At 38.2% G+C, this 25,698-nt stretch overlaps 1 protein-coding gene across 1 annotated transcript in view; it reads left to right on the top strand.

Moving 5' to 3' along the window:
- Nucleotides 1–25,698, top strand: part of igsf21a (immunoglobin superfamily, member 21a) — a gene marked incomplete at both ends in the record, with an annotated part of 171,435 nt that overhangs the window by 47,524 nt on the left and 98,213 nt on the right. Inside the window, one exon of the mRNA XM_079243027.1 lies at nt 7,879–7,991. Coding sequence (XP_079099153.1) covers nt 7,879–7,991 — 113 coding nt within the window. The remainder of the gene's footprint in view (nt 1–7,878; nt 7,992–25,698) is intronic.

Raw genomic sequence — 25,698 nt, forward strand, 5'->3', positions numbered from 1 at the left:
GATGAAATCAGTCTCCCAATGACTGAGTGAATGAGTGAATGAATGAATGAATGAATGAAGTTGTTTGTGTCATTGTTTTGCCTTGGTTTGTCATCCCTTAGTCAGTGTGTTAATTGCAGGTTCATCAACACGATTGTTTCAGTAAGTTAGTACAACACCCTGTGTGTTACAACAGCTATAGCCAAACTAAACACCCAGGCTGCTCAACACTCTCTTCACAACTTCCATTAATTAATCACAAGCAGTATCTTTTTCATACTAACCATTTGCTTTTACTGACCCATGTTGAGTACCTCCTTAACATTCTGTTTGTTTAAACACAATAGATAACCGGGCAGTGATCATTCAAAGGCACCAGCAATAACATACCGTTAGACATAGGTCACTGTAAGAAAGGGAGAATTCTGTGTTTTATACTCCAAAAGTCAGCACTCTGTTTATACTGCTTAAAGGCACTGATGAGAGAGAGCTAGAAAATTCTCCTTCCATTTTTCACATACATTTAGTTGCACTGACATCTAAGCAAAGGTAGGCCATAGTCATAAATCACTAAGTACAATAACAGGCACATTTTGAGCCGGTCCATCATTGGCTGTGTTTTGTTTTCTCATTGCATCTTGGCAAATTGCTGTTATTAATGGGAGAAAGCATAGTTTGCAGCCCTCATTAGATGTTGTTCCTACAGCGCTTCTGATGGATTAAGACAAGCCAGAGGCCTTGTCTGCCTCCACAACCAGCTAATATGAGCCAATTAAATGCCCTGCACTCTCTGGCCACTCCACACTTGCTTACACGTTTTTTCTAAGAATTTTGCTTCATTGCCAAAAATGTTTCACAAGTAGTTTCATGCAAAACATATTCTATGGAAAAGTAGCTTCACAGTCCACGATAACCAATTATATCCCTATGAAACATGTTAGTTTCTCTAAGGATGGCGATTATCCTTTGATCAAGAGAGTGTACTCTTCCTTAATATTTTTTCAGTCTGTCCCTCCAGTCTCCACTCCAGACTCTGCAGTAGCCTTTGGTAACTCATTGTTGGTTCATTGTATGAGTCATGCATTAGATTTTAGTTTTCAAGTTATTATCCCTGCCTAGGACAATGAATCTGCAGCTGTGTTGTACTTTGAATTTATGTACGAAGTTACTTGTTTTTAGCTGTCTTTTTTTTTTTTTTGTCGATACCCAAACAAAATTCTGAGTTGTATTAATGAGTTTGAAGAAAGAATTATCTCAGTTGGACGTGTTCATTAAAATCCACCGTATTTCCAGGGATTTGTCATGAGTTTGTTTTATTTGACTCTTATCTATCCAAAAAAGCCCTTTTATATAATTTTTAATGTCATCTTGACCAGACTTGCCTGCAAGAATAGATTTTATATTTCAATTTCACTCCCAAGTGTTGAACTATTTCTGATGGGGGTTGTCTTACATAAACAGTTTCACTGTTGATTTTTTGACCCTATAAGCAAATTAACACTGGCTTCCTTGCTGTGTGAATATTGCTCATATCAAACCATGTTTTAACAAGGGCATCAAGCATAACAAGACATATTGCTTTGCTGGAGCACTTTCAGCAGAGAATTGGCAAATGAAATGTGTCTAATTTATGAAGTCATTTGGATTTCATTCGATTGATATTGGATTGCGTGGGAATTATGCCCTCATGTTTTGGTATGAGCAGACTCCAACTGCTCCAGTTTATCATAAGGATTCCTTAAAATGTGAAGTTCCATGGCATGCATGCATAACCCATGTAATACCCTATTTTACAAATTCGTCATCCCTCCTCCCAAGCTCTGAAGCATTTTTCTGTAACTGGGTACACTTCATTTTCCACTGCACCACATAGTCAGTGAATTGTTTATAATAAATATTTGGCAACCCATCTTATTCTTATTACCGGTTTATTGAATATGTTGTTAAAAATGTATGTACAACAGTTTGTACATTTGCTACGTAAGAAAAATAAAACATAATTTCTTGGTAAACTATGACGATTTTGCTGTGATGATGTGCGCATGTGTCAATTCACATGCTGATCAAATATAGATAAATGATAATGGCTCACTTTTCCATACAATAACGGATGATGTCAGTTCAATTGAGTGAGGATGTCTGTATTGGGAGCACACTCAATATGGCCACCTCATTGGTTGTTCATCTTCCAACTATACTTCTTAATATTTCATATGTTAATCGTGAATTGATAATAAAATAAGAAAATGATCATTTCAGTCTTGTAAATGAAACTATCTTAGAGTCATTAGTAAGATTGCATTCAAAAGGATTTAACAATGTTAAAGAAAATAGAGCAAACACCTACACAAAAAATGTGCTATCATACAGAGCAAAACTTTTATAGGGTGCCATAGTTACATGAGTGAAATAATGTTATATTAAGATATTTAGATATTAAAAACATTTTTCTGCATTTTGTGTCTTTTTGTAGTTGTTTCAAAACTAGAGAGGTCCTGTAGATGTGCATATGTTATTTTTTGCATGAAATATGCCATATATGACGAGTCTGTCCAACCACAAAAGTCAACTGCCATCTACTATATGCAAAGAATATTTTACCACTTTGAACTAAATGTTTATTTATTGTATTACTAAAAATAAGACATAGTTATCATCAATTGAATGAAAAATAAAAAAAATTTTTAAAAAAACTGACAGCTTTAGGTTTCTAATGAAATAATTTATTATAACCTCAGTGGTTAACTCACAGAGCGATAGTCACAGGCCAGACTGCTTCTCTTGTGGGTTCATAGTAAGTAGTGAGGATTTTCTCTAAGAGCATCAGCTCTATGTTAATGACATGTGGTCTCCGGAAAGGTTTATCCATTCAATTTGACTCCGGAGAGCCTGCTGATTAAATTAAGATTTTCTAATAAGCATATCTAGGTGCAGTGACATGAGAAAGAAAGTCATCTGTTAGTTCACCAGCACAGATACCAAAGACCTGCTTTAGAGGCTATCAGTTTCTTCAGTAACTTTGTCTGAGCTTTGCATTCTTTCAAATTATTCAAAATCAAACCCGTGACTGTCTTTGATGAAATTATAACTATACAGTAAACCCATAAACTTTAGTGCTTCATTTTAAATCCTTTCTGTGTTAAATAATAATAATAGAGATTACTACATGAACGCTTGTTGATGGGACATACAGTACAGATCTTTCTGTACCAGTTTGGCTTTTAAACTCACAGTAAACATTACTTTCACTGTTACTACTTCATTTAAAAGTAGAAGCTTACAAGAGATATATCAGAACCATTGAGAGGGATCAGAAAAAGTTTGTGTAAAAATATACATGTGTTTGATTGATCATATTGAATCATAGCTCTCTGTTGGTCAATTTTGAGGCTTTCTAAATGTACTTTACATTACCTGTTTTGGGTAAAAAATTCTTATGAAGGAGTAAAAACTTTGCTTCTATTCGTAATGCATGTTAAACCTATGTGGCTGCTGTTGGGGTGAATGAAATAGCATAAACCTCTTCTATTTGTCACTGATACACTACCTGATATAAAATAAGGCTCAAAAGAAAGGAACTCTATTATATGACCACCATCAAGCAACAACATTTTAAAATGAACTTTAATACAACCAAAATTGTCAAGGGCAAGATGGGTAAAGACGGCAAACTAGCCATGGAATGGACCATAGGAGGCTGGTTCAGAGGCTGGGCTGCTCAATGGATTTCTCAGTGTAGTTTGGATTTTTTCCGGACATACATATTGAGTTTCCATGATAACGTAACAGTTGTTTACCAACTGTCTAATAAACTAAGATAATCAGTGAAGTAACTTTACAAATCCCTAATGAGTTGAAAAGGAAGCAAGGGGAATGTGGGGCAGTGAAGCAAAGACAAAAACAGCGGGTCTTTCAACTGTTCTGATGTGTAATGTCAGCTCGCTTGATAACAAAATGGACGAGCTTAAGGGAATACAGGGGATGCAATATCATATGCTTCACCAAGACATTTCTAGATGAACACATTCTGGACTCTAATGTTTCTTTGCCGAGGTTCAAGGCTTTGCATGTGGATTGCAATAAAAGCAGTGGAAAGCTAAAGGGAGGTGGAATTGCAGTGCAGTTTAGTTACCATTGGTGCCATCCTTGACATGTCACTGTGAGGAAGAATATCTGCACAGAGGACATATAATTGTTAGCTGAGATTTCATCCATATCATTTACCCAGAGAATTTACCTGTGTTCTTCTGGTAGTATATTATATTATACCTGGTACCACTGCAAAGCCAGCCTGTGATGTCATCAGCTCTGTTGTTGCCAAGCTACCAACACAGCATCCTAACACATTCATTGTGATCTCTGGAGAATTCAACATCGTCCTCTCTGCAACTTTGGCAACATTCCACAATGTGTTAGATGTTCCAGCAGAGAAAATGGGATGTTGGATTTATTTTATGCAATTGTGAAAAATGCATCTAGCCCCTCTGCCCTGTCTCCTTTAGGAAGTTGGTTCTTCTCAACTCCACTTACAAGCCCATTGTTCTGCAGCAACGAGTCATCATACAGGCTATTAAACCTAGTCAAATAAAGCAGAAGATGCTTTTAGAGGGTGCTTTGAGGCCACAGACTGGAATGTCCTCTGTGAACCACATGGAGAGGACATCAATGTCATGACTGAGTGTGTGAGGATTACACCAACTTCTACGTGGACAGCATCATGCCACCAAGAAAATTGAGCCAGAGGGTTTCCTTCAGGGAGGGAGACGTGGAGGTACTGAAGACAACACAAAAACTCAAAACAAAGATGAAGGTGTGCATGGAGAACTACAGGAAAAGTTTAGAATGTCAGCTCCAGCAAATGGAAACAAGAGGGATGTGTGATCAGGAATGAAAAAGGATCTCTGTCTTCAATTCAAAATAGGGATCAGGCTGATGGAGGTCTGGACAGAGCTAATGAGCAGACATTGTAGACATGTTCTTTAAAAGACCCAACAGCCTCCACCTCTAGCCTGTCTTTCTCCTGCAGTCATGTGAAAAAAGAACTGAAAAAATAAACCAAAACAAACCTTCTCTGTTATGTGAGAAACTCAATAAATTTCAAGTGAATGCCTCCTTAACCACCTGGATTTCTGACTTCATGATAAACAGACCACAGTTTGTGAGGCTGAAAGATTGTGTGTCTAAGATGGTGATCAGCAATACTAGAGGACCGCAAGGGACTGTACTCTCCCCATTTCAATTCACACTGTACACCTCAGACTTCCAATACAACTCTGAGTCCTGTCATCTTCAGAAATACTTTGATGTTTCCTCTGCTGTGGGGTGGATGAGTGGAGGACAACAAATGGCGAACAGAGAACTGAGCAGTGATTTTTGTGAGATTTGCAGAGACTGAACAAACTGATCAAGAAGATTGATTCTGTGATGGGAGTAGTTCTGGAGCAGATAGTGCAGGGAAGAATGTTAGGCTGACTGGAGACTATTTTTTGCTAAATCTTAAGGTATTAGAACAATTTGCAACTTCAGGGTGGGTGTTTGGTTTAATGCTGGGTTTATTTTCACCCACAAGCTGTTCATTGTCATTTGACCACCGGGTTGTGTTTTTTTTTTTTTTTTTTTCCAGAGGAGTGATGTCATGTCCTTCCACTGGAATTACATCCCATGCCAATTCCATTGACTTGTAAGATCAATTAGGCACATAGCTGTGCTGGTGACACACGCTGGTTAATTACCTTATGAAAATAACCAAGGCCACTATTTTCCCTTATTTTAATTTGACATCTGCCTGTATACAGTATAAGTAACCCCCACCAGTCTCCATCTTATCCTGTTATGCATTTTTACAATCCATCTGTTGTGGAAGATATAATGCTGTCATTAAATGCTGCATATGGTTGAAACTGCTGCTATGTTTGTCAGAGGTTGTTTCTTTTCTGTCAGTGGTGATCAGCCCACACACTGGCTTATTCTGATATAAAAAGATATAAATAAAATATTTTCACATTTTATAAACTGGTTTCCCAAATAAATGTGTTTTTGACACTACCACATCAGGTTATGAATCATTTTAAAAAAAAATATTTCCTTTTTAAATCTCTGTTTAAATGTTTTGGGGAATATTCATTTCCACTCAGGTTTTCTTGTTATCAGAACTAATTGTCTACAGTTTGAGAGATATAATCACATACCTGTCCTTATGGCACTTGGTTAACATTGTTGTTTTCAAAGTGCGTAATAAATTAAGTTGTATTGTATTGTATTGCATTTTATTGTATTGTCTTATCTTGTGTGTTGTGTTTAGCAAAGGGAAACTGTATCTGCTGATCTCTGTGAAGCAGTGTGTAGTAGGGGTGGGAAAATCAAATCGAAAAATCGAAAATCAGGATTTTTTTTCTTCACAATTTTAAACTCGATTTTTTGTTAAAAAAAATCTATTTTTCTTAAAACAAATAAAAATAATCCACTATAAAATTTTTTGTCATTTTTATTGTTTTTATTTATCTTTTTACTTGTGTTCTGGGGCGTTAAAGCAGCAGAATGATGATCAGGCTGCTGTGTCGTTTTTTTCTAATTGAAATCAAGAAATATTAAGAGAAAAAAAAAAGTTTTATACATTAATTTTGTTTTTAATCTACAAAAATCAGCAATATCAAAGAATTGTGAGAATCGCAATTTAAATCGAATCGGCACCCAAAAAATTGGAATCGAATTGAATCGGGACAAAAGTGTATCGTCACAGCCCTAGTATGTAGATAGCTTTGCAAACAGCTAGTGCTCAGACAGTATCAATGATGATTAGGTAGTTTACCACTGGTTTATGTAGTCTTATTTTTCTCTGTTAGATTGGCGTAAATTGGTACACATACAGACACTTTGTTAATGTCTGCTGCATTTCGATGTTTATGGTTAAAGTCTCACTTTTCTTATCTAATTTTATTCAAATTTGGACACTTTTTTTGGATGTATACTACATGCCATACATAACCATAATAAGCAGTATGAATTTTAAATTCTGACTGAATTGCCGCCATAAACTGTAGATAAAACATTTTAAGAGGAAGCCATGTTTGTTGCCAGCTGATTTGTAGAACACGCCACTACCTGATGTTTATAAACAAAACCAAAGTTATAGATAGATAGATAGATAGATAGATAGATAGATAGATAACTTCTGAAATAATGTTCTTTGCAAACACAAAACCATTAGAGATGTAAGGTGCATACCACCACAACTTTACATCAAATCATCATCAGCACAAACATCTAATAACTGTCAAATACAGCAGTGCATGGGTGATTATGTGAACTTGTTTTGCAACCACAGAACCTAGCCCCATTGCATACATTCATTCAACAAAGTCCTGTACATACTGTACTGTTTATTTATGTCTGACTGACACATGTGCTTGGCCAAAATTGCATTATGCAAACTGAGTATACCAACAAATCTACAGCCATCATGTTGATCTGAATCTATAGTTGTCTGGCTGCATTTTCCCCATTTAAAATGTCCTCAGAACTGAATTCATAGTATTTCATGGAGCACATTTTAGAAGCTGTGCTGTAAATCTTTTGTTTATTTCTATTTCCAGACCTGGTAATGTATGATTATTTTTGCTTCCTGTGTAAGAATCACTTAAGTGCTGTTTACTGAGCCATTGGAAAATCATGTGGGAGAGTGCTTGTTGAGCGCTTATCGTGTAATTGTAGATGGATAAACTATGGCATTTTCTCAAAAGAAACTGAGTCCGAGGCACTCTTTTGGTTTTAAAGCCACTACATCCTTCTACAGGTAGAAAATGCAGCAAGAAGTTGTGTTGAACATTATCTCTTTATATTTTCCTATCTCTGATAACATGTTTCCACCTTTTCTTTTTTTTTGTATTGTTTGTTTTTCAGGATATTTAACAGTTACAATAGAGCCCCTGCCTCCTGTTGTAATCGGTGAGACTGTTACTCTCAAGTGTAACTTCAAAACTGACGGAAGACTGCGCGAGATTGTGTGGTACAGGGTAAGTGAACCTTTTTTTTAAGGCAATTAAGTCTTGCATGCTTTCAAGAAGCTTTTATATGTGTTATTTCTGTCCATTCAGTCAATGCCAATAGCCATATGATGTGTTTGTGGCTGTTGCTAGAAAGCAAGCTGCCATTCATGCCAGCTGTGGAAGGTATCACTGGCTGTTGCTTGGGAATTGGATTTCTCAATCTGCTGGTCATCACCATCATTTCTTAATAGTTTACAGCTGGTGACTCAACAGTCATTAAAATTCCAATTGCTTTCCGTTAATAATAATTAAATGGCTATTGAAGGAAATAAAAAGAGAACTATCTGTGTCTAAGGCTGTTTTTTTCTTACCAGAGCAACTTTTAAAGCTGTGTATTGATGTGCAAAATACCACATTTCAGAGAACAGAAAGTTGTTTCATTTTAAGATATTCAGTTGTAATAAGCACTTAGCCTGCACATGCCAGATGCTGCTGCTAAATCCTTGACCGATCTTTCTTTTTTTTTTTTTTTTTTTTTTGTGCCAGAAGCTCTCCAGTCCAGTTATGAAAAATATAGTGTGTGGTTTTTTTTTGTGTTTGTAAAGTTGATTGGAATGGGACTAGTTGATTGCAGGGGCGGAGTTTGCATGTTCTCCTCGTGTATGCGTGGGTTCTCTCCGGGTTCTCCGGCTTCCTCCCACCATCCAAAGACATGCATGTTAGGTTAACTGGTTACTCTAAATTGCCCCTAGGAATGTGTGTGAGCGTGAGTGGTTGTTCGTCTCTCTGTGTGGCCCTGCGATGGACTGGCAAGCTGTCCGGGGTGTACCCTGCCTGTTGCCCAAAGCCAGCTGGGGTAGGCTCCAGCTTCCCCGCGACCCTGAATTGGATTAAGCGGTTTAGAAAATGAATGAATGAATGAATGATTGCAGGGGCTACAAACAAATTGTAGAGCTTGAAAAGTTATCAAGTCTGAATAAAATGCACCCTTGTTGTTGTTGTGATATATTATTTATGTTGCTAGAGTTTTACTCCAATGACCAACATGCATTTTAAACCTTTTTTTTTTCTTTTTGATTTGTAATGAAAATGTGACTTTGCTGGTGAAGATTTTACTTTGTCATGTTGGATTCTGTTTTTGGGGCATTTATTTGACTATGTGCAGATCAATGCCATGCACCTCACCAGAGACAGGCACAACACATTTTAAGCAGTGATGTTTGATGAAAAATATTTTCCAGATCACTGCGTAGCTCTGCATTTTACTGGATAATTATCTTGACAGTGTTTGATAACTACACATGAACAATACAACACTTGTAACAAATCCAATGGTTTCACCCTCCAACCTCAACTGAAAATTATTGATTAATGAGCAGCATTTTATTGCTTAGGCAGGAACTATGTCTTTACACTTGCCTCTGCTTTCTCACTTTTATTGTCCATCCATCCATCCATCCATCTTCTGCCGCTTATCCGGGGTCGGGTCGCGGGGGCAGCAGCCTAAGCAGGGAAGCCCAGACTTCTCTCTCCCCAGCCACATTTGCCAACTCTGTGGGGGGGATCCCGAGGCGTTCCCAGGCCAGCCGAGAGATGTAATCCCTCCAGCGTGTCCTGGGTCTTCCCCGGGGTCTCCTCCCAGAGGGACGTGCCTGGAACACCTCACCAGGGAGGCGTCCAGGAGGCATCCTGACCAGATGCCCGAGCCACCTCAACTGGTTCCTCTCGATGCGAAGGAGCAGCGGCTCTACTCTCAGCCCCTCCCGGATGACCGAGCCCCTCACCCTATCTCTAAGGGAGAGCCCGGCCACCCTGCGGAGGAAACTCATTTCAGCCGCCTGTATACGAGATCTCGTTCTTTCGGTCACGACCCACAGCTCATGACCATAGGTGAGGGTAGGAATGTAGATCGACTGGTAAATCGAGAGCTTCACCTTCTGGCTCAGCTCCTTCTTCACCACGACAGACCGGCGCAGAGCCCGCATTACTGCAGACGCCGCACCGATCCGTCTGTCGATCTCGCGCTCCATCCTTCCCTCACTCGTGAACAAGACCCCGAGATATTTAAACTCCTCCACTTGAGGCAGGACCTGACCCCCGACCCGGAGAGGGCAATCCACCCTATTCCGGCTGAGGACCATGGTCTCAGATTTGGAGGTGCTGATTCTCATCCCAGCCGCTTCACACTCGGCCGCGAATCGCTCAAGCGAGAGCTGGAGATCACGACCAGATGAAGCCAACAGGACCACGTCATCCGCAAAAAGCAGGGACCCAATCCTGAGGCCACCAAGTCGGATCCCCTCAACACCTCAGCTGCGCCTAGAAATTCTGTCCATATAAGTTATGAAAAGAATCGGTGATAAAGGGCAGCCTTGGCGGAGTCCAACCCTCACCGGAAACGGATCCGACTTACTACCGGCAATGCGGACCAGGCTCTGACACCTGTCGTACAGGGACCGGACAGCTCGTACAAGGGGGTCCGGTACCCCATACTCCCGGAGGCACCAACTACCTTACAGCCACAGCTCCGGCTGGCCGCCTCGGCAATAGAGGCACGGAACACAGCCCATTCGGACTCAATGTCCCCCGCCTCACTCGGGACATGTTCGAAGCTCTGCTGAAGGTGGGAGTTGAAGCTCGCTCTGACAGGGGACTCAGCCAGACGTTCCCAGCAGACCCTCACAACACATTTGAGCCTGCCAGCTCTGACCGGCTTCCTCCCCCACCATCTGAGCCAACTCACCACCAGGTGGTGATCAGTTGACAGCTCCGCCCCCCTCTTCACCCGAGTGTCCAAGGCATGTGGCCGCAGGTCCGACGATACGACTACAAAGTCGATCATTGAACTGCGGCCCAGGGAATCCTGATGCCAGGTGTACATATGGACACTCTTATGCTGGAACATGGTGTTCGTTATAGACAATCCATGACGAGCACAGAAGTCCAATAACAAAACACCATTTGGGTTCAGAGGGGGGGGACCATGCCTCCCAATCACTCCCCTCCAGGTCTCACTGTCATTGCCCACGTGAGCATTGAAGTCCCCCAGCAGAACAATGGAGTCCCCAGAAGGAGCACCCTCCAGCACTCCCTCCAAGGACTCCAGAAAGGGTGGGTACTCTGAACTGCCGTTCGGTGCATAAGCACAGACAACAGTCAGGACCCGTCCCCCCACCCGGAGGCGGAGGGAAACTACCCTTTCATCCACCGGGGTAAACCCCAACGTGCAGGCACCAAGCTGGGGGCTGATGAGAATGCCCACACCTGCTAGGCGCCTCTCACCATGAGCAACTCCAGAGTGGAAGAAGGTCCAGCCCCTCTCGAGGGTACTGGTTCCAGAGCCCAAGCCATGCGTCGAGGTGAGTCCAACTATATCTAGTCGGAACCGCTCAACCTCGCGCACAAGCTCAGGCTCCTTCCCCACCAGAGAGGTGACGTTCCACGTCCCTAGAGCCAGCTTCTGCAGCCGGGGATCGGACCACCAGGGTCCCCGCCCCTTGCTGCCGCCCAGCTCACATTGCACCTTTTATTGTTGTGAAATAAAACAGTGACTCTGGACTCATCTTTGCAAATGCTGACCTTTCAAGGTAGGACATAAAGAGATTTATGGCACTTTGCACATTAGCTTTAGAATCATAGATCACCTTCACTGCTGTGACAATTTCATTTAATCAAGTTGGGTTTGTATTGTAGGGCAATGTATGTAGGGCAATGTACAATGATATTTGTACTTGTGGGTAAAAAACAAACAAAAAAGAGACTAAAAAAAAAAAAACTTTAAGCACAATGCCATATTAAATATTCTCATGGGGGAAGTAAAGAGGTTGTAATGGAAATCTGCCCCATCTCTCAGGTGGCCACTGATCAGCACAACTGCTGATGAATTATAAATCAATTACTTCGACTTGGCTGCCAAAGTTTCTTTAATCTCTGCTTTTTATTTGACTAAATACTGTTGACTCCTCATTTTATCTCCTGTTCGGATGGAAGCTGGGCTGATACTCACCTAGGGAATCTTAGTATCTTATCAAGTCTTGGCCAATCAGATGAAGGGCTGAACTAACTTAATATTTCAACAAGTGTTCAGCTGTGGTGCAAGACCCTGATATATTCTGTTTGAGGATCTTATTTTCTTTTTTTTTTTTTTTTTTTTTTTTTCTCTTTTTTTCATAACACTCCCAGACTGGTCAGAATTAACATATCTTTGGATGTTCATAAGAGAAACCTCAGGGAAGCTTTAAAACCATATTAACTGGGATTCAGGCAAATGATTTCATTGTATTTTGTATATTCAGAATTGCCTGGTGTACATGATAAAGTGACATCTAGTGGCCAAATTGTAGATTGTAGTCAACTTGATAAAATGAAAAAAAAATTGTTGAGATGAAAATGAGATCAGTCATTCATTCATTCGTTATCCTAACCGCTTAGTCTGATAAAGGGTCATGGGGAAGCTGGAGCCTATCCCAGCAGTCTTTGGGCAAAAGGGAGGGTACAACCTGGACAGCTCGCCAGTCCATCACACGGTAAAAGTGGGATAATTTAGAATGTAAAATTTTAAACACCGAACATACATGTTCGAAGCCCAATGAGAGAGCAGTGACTTGGGTAGATTCATTTATACGATAGATTACACATCAAAACTTGATCAAAGTGGAAAGAATGACTTGATTGTGTGATCATTAGTCTAAACATGTAATGCAAAGCCCAGGGATTCTTCTCTGTATTTAAAAGCATCTCAATAATTAAAGTCTGCAGCAGAAAAAAAAAAAGAGGAAATGAACACAGGTGAAAAATGCAACATCCACCAGCAGAAAGTCTAATTAAAACATTTGGAAAACCTTTGTCTTGTTGTGATGCCTATCACTCCTCTGATATGGATAGAGGTCCTGTTAATACTCTCATTTCATTTAGTTCAAGATGGCAGGAGGAGGCACGGAGTGAAAGGGAGAGAAAGAGAGCGGTAAGCAGTAATGGATGTTGTATAGGCCTACAGCTAATGCTTCAAGAGCAAATAAATGAGGGCCTCTCAAGTGCGTATGATATTGCACTTCAGGCCATATGACTGTTTTTAGTGAGTGGTGAACACTGGCAGGCGACGGATTATGCACTGCAGATATGTAATACCATCAAGCTGTCTTCTATGCTTTAAATGCATGCCAAATAGTAATGATGGATCATTTGATAGGTTGGTACTAATGCACTGCCTCCTTGGGGGAGGAGATTTAGCATGACTATGTAGCACTCAGACACAGCTCCTTGAAGACATGTACACTCATCTCAGGCTTGTTTTAATTTGTGTTATTTTAATTATTACATACATATAACACAGCCAGGTGTGGCATGCTGATGTCGATGGAGCAAGTGATGTCTATTAACTGGCCTGTCGAGCGCCTCTCTGCAAAATGTTGAATTTAACCAAGACACAACCGTCTTTGCTCTCGTATCCAAACACACACTGTCCTCGATTCTGCCCATTACAGAATTCCTCCGTTCTTCCCAGACATAACTCCTCTGGGATCCTCTCTCTCACCAACAGGAGTTTCTACCTTGAGATCCTTCCCTAATTTACCACCAGTTGTCTGCTAGTAGAGCTGCTTCTGATTCCTTTTTCATTATTTAGCTATGTCCATCTCTGCCCATTTCATTACTGTGATTCAGACACTCCTGAATTTATAATCCGGCTTTCTGCTGAATTGGACACCATTCACAGTGTTTCATTCATGTCCTGCAGTCAATACCTGAACATTAGAAGGTAACATTTAATTCTCAAAACTAAAAAGGCAAAATATGAATTATTACCCAGTTTCTTTTAGCTTCATCCATGTTAACAAATCACTGACTAATCTGTATCAGTTGAAAGTTTTTCCTTTCACTAAATGTATTTAAGATATAAAAAAGATAGATAGATAGATAGATAGATAGATAGATAGATAGATAGATAGATAGATAGATAGATAGATAGAAAGAAAGAATTGTTCCCTCATGAGGCGAGGTTAGTTAAGACTTAATGTCAGAGAAAAGTGAATTTCATTGTTAAATTTCCTATTCACCTCCCAAGAGAATGCAAAGCTGTTATGAAGCTGGTGGATGCCATAAGAATATTCTAGTTATGTCAGTCTTGTCAGCGCTTCTCTAAATTATATATTTATTCATTCTCTACTTATCATTGTCAAATTGTGTACTTGTACACTTATGTTTTGCACTTTTTTACTGTAGAGAATCCGTTCCCCTTCTTTGTTTTATAGGACATCATTGCACCGAAGCATCTATGGGTGCATATCAGACATATTTTCCTTCTATATGCTGGCAGTCACCTGATAGGTCATACATTTTTCAAGTTGTAAACAGTAGTAAAGTAAACAGTACAGAGTAGTTTCAAACTGCATATTCACAAACAATAGCTCTGTATTTTGTTTTGCTTTTGTTTTTTTTATTGTTATAAATATTATAAAAGTGAAAGTGCAAAGGGGATTTAAGCTCTTGCCACGTGTGTATGTCATATCTGTAACATATCCATAGAATTTAAAGTGTAGAAAATGAGAACGCAAGACACTCAAAGACACTTTCAGTCATCAAGCCACAATGACTGAATACTCGTCAAGTTTTAATGAAGCCATCTGCCTCCACAGATTTGATTCAGAGCATTACAAGTCGGTTACACAAGAAGCCTGAGTTATAATGTCCTGCAGCTCTGGGACACTGTGTGCAGATGCATAAATGTAGATGGACTGAAACAATACTTTTTAAAAGTTGTACATTTTGCTTAAAGTTTATTATTTTCCTCCCTTGTTGTTGTTTTAGGTGTTGAGTGGAGTTGGAGGAATTTCCTTGGTCCCACCATACAAATACCTCAAAACAATTTCCATAGTACGTCACACACTGACCCCACTGGGTGTCAGACTCTCCAAAGTACTACAGAGGCCTCAGGGACAATTTAGTCATGTTGCGGTAGTGGTAGAAATTGCATAAAACATACAGTGCTACAAAAGCACAAGTAAAACATTTTTGACTTACTCTATGATTCAGGCTCCAAGCTACAGCCACAACCAACTACTGTTTCCTAAAATGTTAAGGTGTTTTTTTATGATGTTTATTTCCCTTTTTGGGTTTAGTTTGGGTGGAGACGGTTGGCATATGACTGGAACATGGCCTTCTATTTTCAGCAGGAAAAAAAAAAAAAAATAAATAATTTAATTTAATTTAATTTAATTTAATTTAAAAACAGAAATTTATGTACATTTAAAACTTTTCTTGCACTAGGTTCAGTTCAAATTTCCACACACATTTATTTCTTATTGGCATATCATGATAAATCTTGACAGCACAGAAGGGCTCTACACTTTTACACAAGCCAACTGTGTTTGGATACAGGCCATCAGTCTCAGAATTGCAGCTTTGAGGAGGACATGATGCATTTATTTGGAAAAAGAAAAAAAAAAAAAATTCTTGATACAAAACATGAACCGACCACAACAGTGGGGTCCAATTTACAGCAATACATGTCTATACAAAGTGTGGTAATACACTTTTTGCACCACATTTTATTCTCAAACACTTAATTTTTTAATGAAGCTGCTGTGCTTCCAGATTTACTCTTGGCCCACATTCGACAAATCTAACTGACGCTGCTGACAACGTCAAAGCACTATGTAACAACGATGCAAATGAGTAATCTCTTGTCATAGTGTGCCAAGAAAAGAAAAACAGGGAAAAAAAAATAACAGTATAACCTGAGGGCAATGTGTCACTGGATTTAATGCTGGCTTTTCCTGTCACATGCTACCTCCAAATTCAATGGCAAAGATATGTAACTGGATGCTCGTCTGAAAAGTGAAATGTTTTTCTAGCCAGTAATCCTGTTGCTTGACTGCAGAGACACAGGAGGCGTCATACGTTAAATCCGAGTTCAAAATCTTCAAGACAGGGTTGCCTGGGCAACGGAAATTTGTGAGTTCAGAGGAGAGCTCACTGAGTGAGTATGCACAGCATACTCCTCTGGGGTTTTCTGGTGTCTAACTTCCTGCTGTTTAATCCCCAGGTGTAATAGCCTCGCTTCTAAAACTCCCTGCCTATCTTCTACTGCGGCGTATAGTTTTCCATGAACAATCCATCTATTTCTCCTCCTCACTTACTAAATATTTGTCTGGTTAAAAGTGCTATTTACTACCACGAGGACTGGTTCACAGTTCACAATCAGCACAGCTGCCTGTGGTGTTGCTCTCTGTGCCAAAAAGGCTTTACTGGCCTCTGTCCATGGTGCTGATATGACTCTGACTCCCAAAGCTCATAGTGATGCTTCCATTATCCACTGATTTTCTGTACAAGATAATTTAGCGTCAAGAGAATTAACTTGCTTGTTAAACAATGCCATTCTCTGATTTATTACCTGTTTTCCTGATATGCTTCTCAGTCAGACTGGTGTATCTTATCACGATTAGAGACAACAAAGAAATCTTCCTCCGCCTGATCTGTCTGTGCACATTTGTTTTACAGAAAACATTTAACATAACGATTTAGTTTTCCTTTAGTCTGTAAGGAGGGATAAATGAGTTATTTAATGAGTGTGCCCTTCGTGGCTGTGAGGTTTGTTGATCCCCTCTTTTAACTGCTTGTTTGACTGCATATTATCATTAAAATGAGAGCATGAGCTTTACTCTGCCTTCATCTTGTCTCCAAATTGCGTATCAAGCTGTGATCCAAAGTACTTGAGAAGCACCCGCATTGCATTTATATTTATTCACACAGATGGAATAATATGTATATATATATATATATATATATATATATATATATATATTTTTTTTTATTTTTTTTTTTTTTTTTTTTTTTATTGAAGAAAAAGCAGATGCAGTATAATGATCAAAGGATTTCCAGTCAGCAGTCAAAGTACTTACTAGTCAGCCAATTTTAAAAGCACCTTCTCTTTGTCACAAGGCTTTTTGTGGCTTTTAGGCTCTTTCTCCCTTTTTGCATCTTGAACCAAACATGTGAGATGTCATATTTTTCTCACTGTTCAGATTGACAACTAATACAGTTTCAAGGACGGCACTCATATTAGGTGTGATAAAGATGTAAGAGCAACTTACTGTGTGAAACACATTAAAACTGTGAGTGACACTACCATTTGCGCAGTAAAATAACTGAAGTACTTGAAAAAAACATTTAAAAAAATACTTGAATCATCACACATATATCTATGATGTTTGCACTATATATTTTGTAAGTTAAAATAAATAAGAGATTTGGCCCTTTAAGCTGTGGTACAAACCCCTGCCATCTTTATTAGCCTGCTGCTCCATGCCGAATGCCATGCCCCCAAGGGAATAGGAGATAAGGTGATATGGATCAGTGCACCGCAACCTTTCCCTTTGAGGATGTTACTGAGGCAAATAAGCAGCCTGTTAAACATGGAATGATAATTACACACTTCATGTCAGCAAACTACAGGATGAGTCTCTTTTGTTATCCATAAATGCTAATAGCAACAAAGGGACTGATCATTGCTTTGCCTGTCTAGCAACTATGATGACAGTGGGATATTTAGTTTCAATGCTGCTAAGGGTGCATAATACCTCCTTATTGTCAGCATCTCCCAGAGCTGCTTAGGAATCTATGAAAAGCATACTCTGTATCAAATTAATTAGGTAATTCTGCAAATGACTGTATGGAAAAATTCACAATGAGGTTTTTTCTTTCTTTTTTTCCTACTGATTCATTTCTAGCCCATGACAACATGATTAAATACATTGTATAGTTGTGTGGTTATAACACATTATTATCTACAGCACGTGGTAAAGAGAAGGATTGGAGTAAATCACATCATATACCAGTGGTGAAACACACTCAATAAATATAATAAAAATAAGTAAAAACTGTTTGTCAGTTGCTGTCACTGAGGACTACGATAGCAACAGTCAGCACTGACACAAAGAAGCAACATGATGGCTTATGTACTTATCAACAAAATGACAAACGTCTTCTTTATGTGTAAGATTTAAATTCACACTGTTAAAACCTGCTTCCTGTCTCTCTGATTTTAAGGCATGCTGTAGTGCTTCATTTTTCAGCAGGACTTGAAAATTCATAATCCTTAAACCAGAGTTATACCAGATTTTAGAAATCCATTCTTACCATCACAGAATGATTAAACAAGAAAGTGATTACTTAGCGATTAGGAGTGGATCAAAGCCTCTTTGTGACATTTGCATTGGAGGAGGAAGTCATTTTTATGCCAGAGGAGTCTTAGCTGTGGCCTCTATGTTGCCTCAACAACACACTGTGAGGTCCTGTGGGGGCATGAATAAAGCAAAGCAATTACTTATTTAGTTTATTTACTTGGTTATTTCCCTGCTTGTTTATATGGATAAACGGTTATTACATATACTGTGAAATGGGGTAAAACACCCACACAAACAAATCACTATCACCGTGGAAATGATTTCGTATAGTTTGCCAACTGATGTTTGATATAGCATCTATACTGGTCAGCAGTCTGAGACAGCTAGTTTAATAATGCAGTAAATATTTCAATTTCTTGCAGGTCTGAACTGGAGGAATGAGACTTGGATTTAGTATGCCTGCCCACATTTGTGCTATGCTTCTTACTGTAATATCTCCAGAATCTGGTTTGTTCTTGTTTTGCTTAAAAAAAAAAAAAAAAAAAAAAAAAGCAACTATGCTTGTGAAAAGGATGTCATAGTATAGTTATTATTGGATTTATTTTATTGTCTCCAAGTGGAAAACATCATTTTGTACTGAGGGGATGTCTGCATCTAAGCAAACATTTTGGCAGTATATGTTTCTCCTCAGCCTGTGGAACCAGTTTAAATTCAACACAGCATCACTTTTATAATGTGGAGCTGCAGAAGACTCATTTCCTCCACTGGTTTCCTGTACTGTTCCCTTATCTCATCCTTTTCTAGACCACTATACTTTGCTGGTCCCTTCAAACAAGGGGCTGAGGCATTGGAACGAAGCCTGACTGAATAACTTATGAACTGATTTAGAAAATTTTATTTAAAGCCAGTGGACCCTGCAGTGTTCTAATTCTCTTGAATGAACAGGAGCTACCTGGTTTTCCTACATCCACACAGTGAGAAAGTGACAGCGTGATAGAGAATGGAATTATTTATGTGTCCATTCATAAGTTACCAAAATTGATTTTCACTATGCTGCAAACTGCAATAAAGTCTGATTTGCTCGCTACATGGCTTGGAAAAAAAAAAAAAAAAAAAAAATTAAAAACTGTAGTTCATAAAAGTGTTCATTCAGAATCTGGTGCAATTTATATTTATCTGCCTGAAGATTATTAAAATCAAGCTGAGGTGTTGTGATACCACCCTGTGGATATTTGTATGTTAAACAAATAAATACATCTCAGACTTTTGTACGTAGAAAACCAAGAGCGCTGGGCAGCTGCAAGAGTAGATTCCTTCTAAAGCTGACCACTTTGCAGTCTGTGTGTGAATCACATGCCAACTGTTTGCACCGGCTTCATATGAAACAACACTAACAGTGAACTTGTTTCTTATGCTGCAAACACATATTTTCCTTTTCAAAAGCCTGAAGAAATGTCAGCTTTTTTCATTGGGGATTTCTAGGTTGCATGTTGTGATCCTCACCTGTCTCTAAATCACATTTTATACATTTATAAAGCACTTTTCATGCAAAACAGTGCTTGAAAACAGTTTAAGTCTTCACATACCGTTGGACCGGCCCATAGCAACAACACCAGAGTAGGCCTACATAGCTGCGGAAAAGTTGGGTCCCTATCTTCTTGCAGATGATCTACATTTTAAACATGTTTTGCTTTGTTGAGTTCCATTGCATCTTCAGAGATGCAAATCAATTCACCTTTGCTTAATACTGAAATACTGTAGGGTTTTAGTAATTCATTTTTTTTATTCATTTTTGTGACCCTCCAGTTAAGTTCAGTGATAATGGAAAGAACAAAATGTACTTTCAGCTTGTGGAGGTCACAAGGAGTATTTGCAGCCTCTTCTTTTGAAAAATTTCTATTAGTGGGCTAAGGAAGTGATCTTTTGTAAAGAGAAGTACAAAGGTTGTTTTTGAAATACTTTTTAATTTCTGAATAAAGCTATTCATCCTCCTGCTGAGCACCATGCAGACTCTTTTTCTTGAATATTGAACATAATTAGGCTGTGATTTTAAACAATTATGGACATAATGAAGTACAAAGTTTTCAGTTTTGCATATTCAACTAATCAGTAGAGGACCTGCAAGTCTAATGCTGTGAAACTACTTAGAATCAAAACATCAACAGTACCAGTCAAAATTCTGGACTAATACTGTACGTAGATTTGTGATTTGTAAATAAGTTAAATAATGAACATATTGCAGGACCATACAACCATTTACTATCAATAATGTTACACTTATCATCCATAATAAACATGTAATATAGCATACATGCACAGTGACAAATGGGTTGGAAATCATTGTTTAACTTATTTACAAATCTTGAAGAAATCCTTAGAAAAATCAGTCACAAATCTGATGGGGGAAAAAATACTGTATATGTATAAATGATTGCTCTGAATGGCAGAGTTATCAATCAGAGAAATAATATAGTCTTGGTCTGGTCTTAACCAGGCCAACTCAACTGCCAAGAAAAAAAAAAAAAAACAATTAGAGAAAATCTTCTTTGCCCTGGTGGGTCAAATGCAAGTGGAGAGAGATAGGCTTTGTAATAGATTTTTGTCCGTGTAAAATGAGAGAATGACCTATAGGTTCAAGACTCTCAAACACTTCAGAGTAGTGTTACATCGCACTCCCACTGGGTTTAAGGGTATTCATCCAGGACATCATTCTTGCGCTTTGTGTGAGTCACACTACCAGCCATGACAGCTGCTCCTCATGATAGTTATCACCAGAGAGCCTCAGAGGGTTTGGAAAAAGGAGATTGCATCTATGCAATCAAGTTCTTTTTAAAATGCCATAACACCCCGGCAATTGACACAGTTTTTTTTTTATTTTTTTCTTCAGTCTCTCCTCGGAATGTGGTTGAGGCTGCTAATCATGTTATCTTCATGGATGAATAAAAAGGCAGCTTCCTAAGATTGTGAGTTTGTTTTGAAAAGCAAACATTTCTGGCCTGTTTTTATATGATTACATAGTAAGCTTTCAGTCTTCTACCCATTTCTCATCCACGTGTCAAGAATGTATTAGAGCTGGGATTGTGGCACGATCAAAACTGTTTTGAAATAACTCAGATGACTCAAATATCAGACTTCTATTTCATCTTCAGCTGTGTGTCTCTATGATATTGTTCATTTCAAATTTCATGTCCTCATGTTAACTCTGATCTCTTCGTAGCCCTCAGGCAGTTATTGACATATTCTAATGAACCATTATATTATTTCCCTTAGTGTTTCAGAATTCCATTATGTGATACATAACATTAGGGTGACTTTAATTATATTAAATTCCCACTCAGAAGGATATGTTATTCTAGGTGGGAAAGGTTCGGACCGTCTGCGCTACCGACCCAGAAGATGTCATAAATCAAACTTCAATGCGAGGTCACTCCAGCAAAAGACGATGGACCCGGGTCGGATGATTAACATGGATTTATTACAAAAAATAGATAATACCAGCTTACATTCTTAGAGGAAAGCAGAGAAAAGATCTCCCCACTCACAGAAGCAGGGCGTATATATAACATTGGCTCATCACACACATACACACACATTTCAGTCCTCGCAGTGATCACGCGTCCCTCGCATGAACATATTCCTGTTTACACAATCATCTGTTTACCATCAGATGTCAGGTCAACTTGCTCCTTCTCCATGTATTTTCCCATTTAAGGACTTCTGCTCATTCACACAGCGGTCTGGCTTTAAAATGACTCCACAAAGTAAACATTTTCCACTTCAGATGTGAACTAAGCACACTGGCTTTTCAGGTGCGTTCAGAAACTTTTTATCACGACAACATCCTGATCAAATGGGATTCTCTTGTCATGCAAGAGCAGCCTTTTGCCTTCACAACTATTTGAACATTGAGGATTTTGCATTGAAGCTACACACTTAGTTTGGAGGTTTTCTACTCCAGTTTATACCTGCATTTTGTGATTGTTAATTATCTTGGATAAGTGATTTAATCCGGTCAGAGTTTTTGAAGCATTGCTGATAAACATTGAATTAAGATAAGTCCTAACACATTCAAAGTTTTGTCGAACTTTCTTGGGTTGTCTGCAACAATTTGATTACCAGCATAGTCAACAAGACCGTATGTAAATATTGCGCCCTGTTTACAGAGTGTTTGGAGAACAAATAATTTTCTCATTTCCATCTCGCACCTTTACATATTCCCACTGACATTAATCAAATGCAGCTCATTTACTGCAACCGCCCACAAGCACATTTGGATTTATTTCAGTGTTTAAATTCAGCAGCTTTTACTCACTTCTCTAAAAAATAGCTTATAATTTAAATTCTTGCATGGAATATATTTAGTTTTCGGCCAGTCAGAGTCTACGAATTAACAAAGTCATGTGTTCATGTCCTCCGTTTATTTGTCACCTCTTACAACCAACACTTCTGACGTTGTTTGCACTTGGCTTGCTGAGTAAAGATTTAATTCCAGATTCAAAGAGGATCGGTTTGTTTTTCCTGATTTGTGCTTTAAGTTTCTCTAAAATTAGAATGGATTAACAATCTCCTTCCATGGAAAGGATGTGACATCCAGGTGGACATGTGAGCCATGTGAATAAAAAAATAGACAGTGAGGCGGACTCTGGTGGGACAACATTTCCGGGTAGAAGAGACTCGCTTTAAAAGCATTTCCTTGGAATTTTCATTCATTCATTCATCATCGTAACCACGTAGTCCGATGAAGGGTCGCGGGGAAGCTGGAGCCTGTCCCAGGAGTCTTTGGGTGAAAGGCAATCCATCGCAGGGCCACACAGAGACAAACAACTCATGCTCACTCTTAGGGGGAATTTTAAAGTAACCAAGTAACTTAACAGGCATGGCTTTGGATGTTGGAGGAAGCCGGAGAACCCGAAGAGAACCCACGCATACACGGGGAAAACATTCAAAATCCACACAGAAAGGCCACTGTCCAAGCCTCCCCAAGTCGAGGATTGAACCTTGCTGTGAGGCCACAGTGCTAACCACTATGCCACTGTGCAGTCCATGCCATGGAATTTTATTCATGAACAAATGGTACAGTTGCATTTTAAACAGATAACCAGAGGATTAGCTCCTTCTGCCAATAAATTATTAGTTTAAATATGGGAAGTTGGCCTTGCCTACAGATCTGCCAATGACATTAATAAGCAAACTGCGTCTTACCTCCTAACAAATCAACAAAACCCTTCGAATTATAGTGCAGGTCGTCTACCAACTGTGGCACTCAGGACCCCCGCCTTAAAATGATCCTCAATGTTTTCTTATATCAAATATTGTCCAAACAATGTGTCCAAACAATTTCTAACAGTTACAAATGCAGTAAACACAGACAACTGAAATAATAGAGAAAGATTCAATGGTTAATCAAATTGATTTGCTTAATTTGACTTTTTATCTTAACATTTTTGACAGATTTGTTTGACAATCATTAATTTCATTTTATTTCAGCCTTGTTCAAATAATTCATCACAGCTCACATGTTCACCACTGCTAATGATGTCCAGATCTGATATTCCAAGACAAGTAAATGAAGAACGTTAGGCTAAACGCTGACATGCACATTGGAATCAAAGCCGAGACTGATTTTCCACCAGAGCTGCTCTCATTGGCTGAAAACAGTAAACCACACTTCCAAGCAGCGATAGTCGTGTGAGTTTAAATACAAGAACAACTCAGTATCATTAAAAAAAATATGATATGAGAGCAGAAGAAGAGAGATTACAATGATGGGAAAGTAGGAAAAGAAAAGATGAAGAAAAAAAAGACATAGATTAAAGAAAAGATTTCAAGTTTTAGGTGTTTTTTCACCCCAAGTCTTCTTTTTTTTTTTTTTTTGTTCTTTGCATATATATTATGTTTCTGAACCAAGTTTAGCTTTTGTATTTCAGTTTATTGATTCTGCAACGATTTAAGTGACACAAATATGCTCAAAATCATTGTAAATTAAAGTAACGTTTAACAGTATTAGTAGTTAACTTCTTTTTCTTTTCAGTTTTCCAGCCCTTGCAGCTAAAGCTATTTTTGATTGAAAATAAATCTTGATATATTTTCACAGGTGTGAGTGTGTCATCTCAGGCAAAATGGAATCCTTTGACGACGACAGATCCCCTCTCATCAGTAGCAATGAACATGATTGGTGCCACAAAGATTAGTGATAGCGGATTAATCTTCCTATATTAGTCATTAATCTAGGCCTAGCTCTTGAACACTCTATCAAATTTAGTCCAGATGGACTCAGCAAATCTTTCTTCATTCTCTTCAAAATAAATCTATTAATTTCCCTAAATTTTCACACTTTTTAGAATTCAAACGTTGGTTGGACATCATATTTACATATTTTTTGCTTATTCTTAAAATATTCATATTTCATCTTATCAACTTTGTAGAGTAGTTAATATATTATTTATTTTATGACATGAACTATATAATTTTCCCTCTGAGTGGCTCCCCACTTTTAAATTATTAAATGTTTTAAAGTTATAACATCTTTGGTTCTAACATGCCAGGCTTGATTGAGAAAAAACATTAAAAAGAATCAGTATTGCAAGGACAAGAAGTCAAACCAGTCTGTCACCACATGATGTGTGCAGTAGTTAAAGTTGTTAACAGCACAACAGGTCTTGCCAAAAATGTTTTTATTTAAGGATTTTTAATTATGCTACACAACCAGTGAAATTTAACTGAAGAAAAAAAAAAAAAAAAAAACTTTAAAAATAAATTTATTTTTGTTTGCAGAAAAGCATATCAAATAGTAATTTTGGACAATTGCAAACATAAGTAAGTGTTGAGAGCTTGTGATCATTTCATATTTTGCTTAAGGATCAGATTATAAAACTATGTAATACATACATACATATATATATATATATATATATATATATATATATATATATATATATATATATATATATATATATATATATATATATACATATATATATATATATATATATATATATATATATATATATATATATATATATGTTCCACTTGTTCACTGTGAAGAAAACTTTTAATTTTACGCAACTCAATAAACTTAATGTAACATATCGCTTGAGTCTTCTCGACATTCTTGTATATATTTTATAATGCTGACAACTGCTGTATTATATCTTCTTAATCAATATGTGTACCCAATAAAAGATTTTTTTAGCCAGTCACATTTCACACAGGCTTTCTGTAGCTTGAATATTATGTTTATTTATGTGACCAATTTAATAAAGTTACCTACATATTAAATGCATAGTCTGTTATTTAATTTATTGCAAATGAGATGAGCTTTTTGTGAAAAGATTAAATGTTGCTGCTTTCTTTTGATTATCTCTCTTTTGGGCACTGTGCCACTTCCACAGTTTATCCTTAATAGCAGCCAACTGGAGGCTTTCATATAATATTTCCATATACATTTCTGAGGTATTACTTTTGAAAAATGTGAAAAGTCCAAAAACTCTCTTTCATCTACAGCCCTCCATGTAATTGCTGAGAGAGCTGTGATACCGTGCTGCATTTGGAGGTCTTCATCGCAACTGGGATTTAATATGGTCAGGGTAAACCCTTTACCTCACAGAGCTAAT

Source organism: Telmatherina bonti (genome assembly GCF_933228915.1).
Source record: "Telmatherina bonti genome assembly, chromosome: 6".
In the NCBI taxonomy this organism is placed as follows: Eukaryota; Metazoa; Chordata; class Actinopteri; order Atheriniformes; family Telmatherinidae; genus Telmatherina; species Telmatherina bonti.